The 9,149-nt window shown below is 29.1% G+C and overlaps 1 protein-coding gene and 1 long non-coding RNA gene across 3 annotated transcripts; both read left to right on the top strand.

The window, feature by feature from the left end:
• Window positions 1–204: 204 nt before the first annotated feature.
• On the top strand, window positions 205–963 carry LOC114408311. Its single transcript, XM_028371340.1, has one exon. The coding sequence runs from the start codon at window positions 205–207 to the stop codon at window positions 961–963; it is 759 nt and encodes a 252-aa protein (XP_028227141.1).
• Window positions 964–6,898: 5,935 nt separating this feature from the next.
• On the top strand, window positions 6,899–8,796 carry LOC114408773. 2 transcript variants are annotated; one of them, XR_003665936.1, is made up of 3 exons: window positions 6,899–7,238; window positions 7,808–8,199; window positions 8,595–8,796. It is a non-coding gene; the product is annotated as an uncharacterized LOC114408773 (long non-coding RNA). The 2 variants fall into 2 exon arrangements; XR_003665935.1 differs by having other exon boundaries at window positions 7,808–8,204.
• The last annotated feature ends 353 nt before the right edge of the window (window positions 8,797–9,149 follow it).

Genomic DNA, 9,149 nt, shown 5'->3' with positions numbered 1-9,149 from the left:
ACTAAATTTCAAACTTTTGTTTTGACCCTAAGGCGTGTGTTGATTATTATTTGATTGGATCCAGTCAATTCATCCTTTCCTCCATGAATAAATACATTTCTCATCTCACCTTTTTGTTTCCCTATAATCTTAAACCCTCCGAAAACTCCCCCCAACAACGTTAATTAACCAAAACCCATCTTTGTTGTTCTTAAGAATTTCCATATGTTGAACAATTTTATTTGTGGCAGTCTCCATCACCCAGAAGAAGATGTACCATGTTCAAGCCCCAAGAAGTCCAAGAGAAAAGAAAGTAGGAATGACAAAAACCCATACTCCAATCGAGGCTTGGACAAATTTTCTGCACTTTTGGATGATCTTGATGAGAGAAGGAAAAAGGTTTACTCACAGATGAGTCCTCAGGACATATCTTTCGTTCGGTTTGCGTATTCAAACAACCATGATATCGTTCCCATAGTGGTCAAAGTGAAAAACAATAAGGATCAGAAGAAGCACAAGAGTGAAGAACTCAAAGCAAGACACATAACATCTTTCTCGGAGCAATTGGAGAAATCTGATGAAGAAGCAACCTTGAAAGAAAGGAAGCAGAAACTCAATAAGTTGGAATCTCATAAGAAGAATTTGAGCTTTTCTTGGAATATGTTGAAGAGGCCATCCTTCTATGTGCCAGCGGTTATGATGTTGATTTTGGTTTTTTTGGTTGTTTTTGGGAGATCGGTTGCTACACTTTGCACTTGTGTTGTGTGGTATGTGGTCCCCACATTGAGTGAATATTATGATAGTTCAAAACCAAGGAACAAATCGATGATGAACTCTAAGAAGAGAGACTATGTTAGGGGGTGGCTGAATGATAGTATGAAGATGATGAATCCTGAAGAGTTAGCTTCTCCAAGAACTGGTGATTCCAAGGATTATTCAAATGACAAGAATTCAGGGAAACATGGCCACCAGAAAAGTTGGTGAGGATAGATCATTTGATATGATTCGTTCCTTTTCTTTTTCTATTTCCCAATTATTGATTGGAGATAGGATTTTTTTTTTCTTCCTTGTGTAAATATGTGTACGTTTTGTTGGTGACGTTCTTGAGACAGGTTAAAAATTCAATCCTTCTCTTGTTGACGTTTTTTAAATTGTGATATAGTTAGGGCTGATAGATGTGTACATGGAGCCGTTAATGGTTTTGTAAAGTTCTTTAAAATCAAGTGCGGTGACAATCCAATTCCAATTGTAGATCGTTTTAGATGATAGGCAATTTGGTCCAATAAATTAGTTTTAACACTTGGTGTTAGAAGTTAAGATGTAATTTAACAACACACTCAAAGCATTTTTTAACAGGTTAACTCAATCGCTGGTGCGGCAACAGGTTTTACTAGACTCAATTTTTTTTATTGAATTCCTATTTGTATAGTTGTATGTTTACCGGTTGATTTTGAATGAAATGAGATAACAGTTTATGTAAAAAAAAAAAAAAAAAAAAAACAAAAACAGGATAACTCATTCTACAAGTTCGTATAGTTTCATTTTTTAAAATTAAATTCTTATTTTTGGGTAAAAACTTAAATTGTTATTATTTTAAATGATTTCAGACAATCCATAGTTATAAATATTTTTAATTAAATTTCTGGAAACTTCACTCCGCTCCGTTAAATCATGCATTACAAGAAAGTCATTTTTGACATCCTGCTCTTAGTATCCCCACTGCATGATTGCATCCTCCTCCAACTCTTCTTCGAACCCCATTTAACCCAATAGAATTAATCAAAACCATCCCCAATGCGTTGCAAAACTTTACTGCTCATTTTTGGTTGCTTCATCATTCTTGGCATGGTATGTGTCAAAACTGATAGCACCATATCCTAATTTCCAGACTCTATCACTAGCTATAATGATTGCACCCAGTTTTTTTTAAACCAAATTGATTTTGGTTATTAAATATAGAAAATTAATGTAAGGGCACATTTTCTATGAGAAAATTTGCATTTAGTACTCGATCAAGGAAATGATGGGTGTTTACATCTGCTTGAGGACCGCACCTTCTTTATTACAGTTTTGTTTTTCTTCCTTTAATTAAATTAAATGTATTTATATATGGGTACTCTTATTATCAAATATAAATGCACTAAGGACATTGATTATGTACCCCAAAAAGGGACATTGTTTAGATAACAATAAATGTACTTTATTAAATGCTTTTATTAGTCATCCCAAAAGGCAAACTTTAGATAGCCAAGTGTTTTATTTCAAGGGATTGCCTACCGTGTGCTGGGTGAATAATATGAGCGCATTAAACATAATTTAAATTATTTATTTTTTATTTTTTACCATGCGACACACATTAAAAAAATTCAATAATTCTTCTTTTATTTCGATTTCCTTAAATAATGTATTAAGGAATGTAATTAGTATTTACCTATTTTTATGAATTTATTCTATTCGTCCCATATTAGTTATTTTCTTAATGATTTATTAATTACAGAACTATTAATGATAATATATTTTTTTTGAAAAAAGCCCCCTTGTTAAAAAAGTTGCTGTGAAATGTAGTTGTTAGTATTAAACATGTCCAAATCCCATTGTGATTGGATCAGAAAACATTAGGTCATGTATATTATTAGTTGCGTAGTGTGGTCTCAATCTCAGTATCATTTATTCCGCTGCTATCGAACGGTCCTCCTTTGTCACCACATACATACAACTTTATTTTCTTAACATGCATCCAACTAACTCCCTACCAACCTAGTTAGGTTTTAAAAATAATTTGAAAAAAAAAATGTATATTCCTCTACAACTTTTCCTATTATCTTGTAAAAATAAAAATAAAAAAATAAAAAATAAATGTATTTAATGACTTAAAAATATAAAATGCATTTAAAATTTGCATACAAGAGAAGCAAGAAGATTAATAGAAGAATATTATAAGAGGATTTAAAATTATTCAAAAAATTTAATCAACGCAGCTCAAGTATAAAGATGTTATTCTTTAATAGAATTTGTAATATATGTATTTTTAATTCTTCTATTCTATTTAAAAATATATTGTAGTTAATGCGTATAAAGAGAGTGAGAAGATTAATTGACCAAGTGTCAAACATTTAAAAAATATTTTTATAACTTTTTATGAAAAACAAATTTTTATCGATTCAACTATTTGATTTAAATTTTAATAAAATAAATTAATTTATATAATTTTAAATTAATTAACAATTTATCAACACCATGCCATTTTAATATTTTATTTTAATATAATAAAATGTAAATTTAAATTAAGTATTTAAAAAACAAATTTAATCAAAATACTCTTTCAGTGTGAAATTTGTCACACTATCATTTAATTACAAATTATTATATATTGATATTTTCCATAAAAGAAGCATTTTCTACGGGATCCCCAATAACTCGCCATAGTCTTACCAGTTACCATAAATCTAGAAGCTTTGTGATCACAGAAGTCATACTATTAGAGAATATTTTTCCGTTCCCACTACAAAATACCAACATTCAACCAAAGTATATCTTATAGCGCAAAAGCCAGCAGGTTAAGTTTATAGAGTATTGTATCCTTATCATCATTTAATTTGCGACTTATATACAAAGAGGAAATTGATTTTCCTTGAAATTTAATATAATCATTTTTTATTAGTCAATATTATTTTTTTAGTTTTATTAGAATATTAGTAAAAGAATTTGAACCTACATTTCTCTTCTGTTCTAACTCCCTGTAATAAAATCCTTTTAATCTCCCATAGTATTCTTTTTTCTTTGTTTATTTTTAACATAGAATGATATGGATATATCGGAAAATTAAAATTTAAAGCAGAAAAAGCTACCGCAATTTTAAGATTAAAAAATAATTTGGTATAATTTTACAAAACTTTAAAAATGCTAAGGGTAAATTATCTATATTTCAATTATAAGCTAGTCAAAATAACTTATACTCTGTCTAAGTACCTTGCCAAAACACACTCATATCATATGTTTCATGTTCAAAGATCCACTGATGCACCAACACATAGTAGAGTGTTTTACAGGTGCGTTTAAATGTTTATTCAAGAAAGTATTTATCACGTGAGAGTTTGTACCATAAGTTTTATATTGAAATTTAATTGAATAAGTTAAAAAAACTTATTTTAGTAAATTAAATCAATTTATCGGAATAAGTCAAAAAGATTATATAAGTCCAGAATCATGAAGTGTTTTTTTTTATGGAAAAATATTAATTGTTAGAATGTTAATTTTATTAGTAAAAAATATCAAACCTGTGACATTTTTTTCATTTCTTTTTGTTTAATCATCTAATACCTTATATCTAAAAAAAAATGAAATGTTATTATAACTGTTTGTTCAAGATAATCTTATGCGTGCCATGGGTATGAGTACCACAAAAGAGTGAGAGCCATATCATTTAACAATGATCCCAAATTGTACGATCGAGGCACAACCAGAAATCCAGAACAATCTACAACTAAACGTAAGCTTAGTCTAACTAAAATACTTGGAAGAAGGTATTGATTGGTATAGTTGTGAAGGAAAAACAAAAAAGGAAAAAGTTATGGATTTAAATTTTTTATCAACAAAAATTAATAATTAATATTTGACAATAAAAAAAATGTGTTGGAGTCCTTATCTTTATCCCTGCATCAAATAGGATTTATTGGCAGTAGTGGTAGACAATAAAAATTAGAGAGTTGATTAAAAAGTGCTTAGTTAAATAATTAATTAACAAATGCTTAATTAGCATTAAAAATACAGGAGTTTTATTTAATACGAGTAATTTTTGAATTTTTATGACAAATTGGCACAAGATGGATTTTAAGCAATGAAATGATATATATTATTAACCAATCAGGATGGGGGTTTGGTTTAGAATGAGTTTGTTTAAACAAAGAGTAACTTTAAAAAAAATGTTTTTAAAAAACTGTAGATAAGACTTACTTCTTAAAATAAGAAAAAAAAATATTATTTTTTTAAGTAGAAACAGTTTAAACTAACATAATAAAAAAATAGAAAATTACTTATTTTATTAAAACAATCATTTATTTTGACAAATAAATTTAAATAAACTTCTGTAAAAACTCAATAGATAAAATACATGAAGTTATAATTTTAGATATTTATTTTGATGTATCAGCATAATGCAATCACTTTATATCTAGCAATGATTTTATTAAGATATTATTTCCTTTTAATTCTATTAGAAATTATCCTCACAACTAATCCCTAAAATTATGCATGTAAGACATTTCTTGTATTTATATTAAGAATTATCCTTTGTCGAGCACTTAACCCTTAAAGATGATACAAGCATGAATGATACATAAAATTAAAATAAGAAAGGATAATAGGAAATAAAACACATGTTTGCATTGAAGTGTACAATACATCTTTTGACTTTTTAGGTCTGTCAGGCCTTAACTAAAAGTTTAATCTCTCGTAGCCATAAGTAGTCTTACACTTGAAAAAGGTTTAGAAAGTGATAGAAGAGAAAGGATGAAAAAAGGACATAAAAGAAAGATTTCCCCTACTAGAGACACTTAGGCTTAGAATGTATTCATTAGAGAGTTATGAGTCTCCGGAGTGGTATTTTTTTCTTTGGCTTGACTCCCTTTTTATAGTTGTTGAGTAACTTGGGTTTCATGCCAAAAATCTGTCTTATTCATATTTTTGATATTTTCTAGATCTTTTTCGCTTTTAATCCCTCATTTTCATATCTGTAAGTCATAAATAAAAAAATATCAATTCATAACATTTAAGTAAAAAATAACTATTAAATAAATATTTTTAAAGATATTTTTAATATATTTTTATTATAATTCATATTTAGCAGTTATCATAAACCTTAATGAAGAAGAGAAAAAAATTAAAGTAGACAATCAATTAAGTTTAACTACGAAATTCATTATGGTATGTTTCTATTAAAAATAATATTTGGCCATATATATATGATAGATCAAATTTTACCAATGTTACTTTGATCATTTTTACATTATTTGTAACTTGATATATGATGCGATTTTTATTAATTTAATCATTGAATTATATCTATATATTATTAAGATCGTTTGTGTCAAATTTTGTCAAAATCAAATAACTGACAAAAAAGTAATCAAATGATCCATATTTTAGTATATTTTAAATATTTATATTAATATAAAATTTTACATATGTGATTTATATAAAAATAATTTTCAATCCAATAGTAAATTTTAAGAAAAAATTATCCAATTAAAAATCATAGAATAATACAATAGTTATCAAAATTACATCGATATAATGTAATCCATTCTCATAATAATCAAGTGATTTTAGTCTATATATAAACGATTTTAAGAATTGAAATTTGAAAACTTAGATAGACTAAATTGTAAAATAAAAAATTAAAAACAAAGCAAATAAGAAAAATCACAATAACATAAAAAGAAATATGTGACACGTATTCTTTAATCATTTTAAGTAATAAATCTTATCCAACAATTCCAAATTATTTTATTTCGTTTTTTATTTGGTGTATTTTTTTATTTGTACATTTTTTTGTTGAATTTATTTAAAGATAAAGTCTTGTGCATTAGTGATTATAACTTTTTGTTTCTTAGACATGAAATAAATTAAATTAAAAGAAGAATATTCATCTTATAAGTGTTTATAGTCTTGATGAAGATTAATCACAATAAATATCTCATACTAATTTCATTAAATAATTTTATATATGTTTTTAGCACATATACTCTGGTATTTTTTTCGTTTATTCCGGTTAGCCATACTGCGTTGTTATAACTATGAGTGGGTGACACAAATTTAACGCGGAATGGCCCAACGGAATTTCATAGAACATGCAAAGAACGTAGGCCTTTTATTGTTAAATTATTGTTGTTTTATTTATTTAAGAGTTGTTAAACAATTGTTAATAGCCATATTAATATAGCATCTTACTCATCATCATCCTCAATCCCCATCCATTCCAACGAAAAAGGGGAAGGTAGGCAATTCAAAAAAAAGAAGGAAAACACAGATTGTAGAGGCGTATAGGCCAGGAGAGAGAGGAAACAGAAAGAGAAAAAAAGTTGAGAGAGAGAAAGAAAGAGATCATAGGGTGACAGAGAGAGGGGGGAAGGGGAGAGGGACGAAACGATGGGGTTGTGCTTTGGTTGCCTCGACGGAGGCAACAAGCGTATGACAAAAGAAGAAGAGAGATTGGCCTCTGAAGAAGCGCGTGCTAGAGCTGCTGAAGCCGCCCAGAAAAAGTACTTCCCATTTCTTCTTTCTCATTAAACCATTTCATGCTTATCATCATATTGCATTAATTCTTGCAAATGTTTCATATATTTATTTGGGTTTTCTTTTTAATTATCAAAACCTTGCTCATCATGCATGCTTGTGAAAATTGACCTGTTGCTTTCATTCTTATGCATGCTTCTCATCCTTACGTTAATATATATGTTCATTTTTCTACGTAAAGCATTCACCATGGTGATTGTTTATTCGTGCAACTTGGGATTATGGTCTACATTCCATGCGTGTGACATACATATACATGCATGTTCTGACATGTTTGTGGGAGTCCATATAGTGCAAATGTGCAATGAGACTTTTTGTATCCTTTATTCTGAACATACTTTTAGAAGGGGTGCAATGGTAATCCAAACATCGTAACTATTAATTGGTAATGAACGTAGCATAATTGTAGGTAGTTGTTGAGATTGTATGAAAAGGAAAAATAATGTTCTTACAAATGGTATTTTTGTGGGTGATGATATGGGTATATATATACATAGACTACCTTTTAGGTTTTGATTTTTGATTGTTATTGCAGGCTAGAGCAACAAGGAGAGGCAAAGCAACCAGAAACGGTAAAGGAACCTGAAAACTCCAGCAATGGCGAAGCCTTTGTAAAGGTTTAGGGATACAAGGGGGCCACTTGATTTTTGGCAAGTATTAACTCACAATGTTAAATCTCTGCTAAATCACCATCATACAATTCTAGGGAAATTGATCCTTTTATTTGATTAGGAATTTATCTCACTTTTTCTATGTGAAAAAAAAATCTTAAAAAATATTTCCCCTTGATATGCTGCTTTGTTGCCCTTGCCGTTTGGCTAACAACCTGTTCATGAATCCATTAAAGCACATTGATAATATGTTTTGACTTTTCATGTGTTGATGCAGTGGCAGATGGATTGAGGTTAGGCCAACTGTTTATTACATGTAAGGTGAATGATTGATCTATCTGATAAAGTTTAACTCTAGGTTGCCCCTTTTAAAACTTCTGTTTCATGTAAACAAGATTTTTAAACAAAGTTTTTAATGTAAATGCAGATCATTTTTTAGTCAAAAAACTACAATATAACAATTATTAAGCCAAAATAAAATCTAATTATACAATATTACTGATAAACATATTCAAGATTTTTCCTGAATTCTGTCTAGCGTTGCATATCCGTATCAGCAAAATGCTTACATCACTCTTTCACATGAATTGGGTTAATCCACTGCTTTTCAACATTGTGTTGATTAGGACAATTCCTTAGTTACTATTTAAACCCTCTTCTGTGCACTATGAAATCATTTGTCTCAATGGTTTTTCCTTTCTTGTTATGCAGTACTATGTATAGGTCCAGTCAAATCCTCTGCACTGCCAGCTTTTCCTTGTTCCGGTGATGAACAAACGGTCTTTCCTACAACTGTACCATCGGTCAAATTTGTTGTATTCCAGATCCAGAAAATATTCTGTTTGATTGCAAAGTATTCGTGATGTAAAAGGAAACAAGGATAAGTTGAGAATGTAGTTTGGTGTTTTTATTCCTTTTGTTGGTAACTTGCTATTGAAAAAAAAAAAAAAAAACTCAATTTCCCAAAAATTGAACGCACAACCAAATTACGTCGTCTTTTCTTTTTTTTTTGGTGGGATTGGGGACTAAGAAGTAATTAAGAACATGGACTTGTTGTATGATTCTACCTTTGGTGAAATACGTGCGACATACTGCCACTAATATTTTGAGCTACAGAGAATGAGTATGACCTAGAAATTAAACGCCATCAGAATAAATGTCAACTTGAATCTGTGATTTAGGGAAATGCGATTGCCTTTTGGCATACTTTAAGAGTTAAATATGCCCTGTATCGTGTAGCTTGCTTCTCTTTTTATGTTCAATCAT

This window comes from Glycine soja, chromosome 4 (genome assembly GCF_004193775.1).
Source record: "Glycine soja cultivar W05 chromosome 4, ASM419377v2, whole genome shotgun sequence".
NCBI classification, from domain to species: Eukaryota; Viridiplantae; Streptophyta; class Magnoliopsida; order Fabales; family Fabaceae; genus Glycine; species Glycine soja.
The sequence above is the reverse complement of the archived record's forward strand: the minus strand, read 5'-3'. Positions and strand labels throughout refer to the sequence as shown.

What these genes read in the sequence shown, in the direction of transcription:
- LOC114408311 (XM_028371340.1), top strand. Translation starts at nt 205, where the DNA reads ATGTTGAACAATTTTATTTGTGGCAGTCTCCATCACCCAGAAGAAGAT.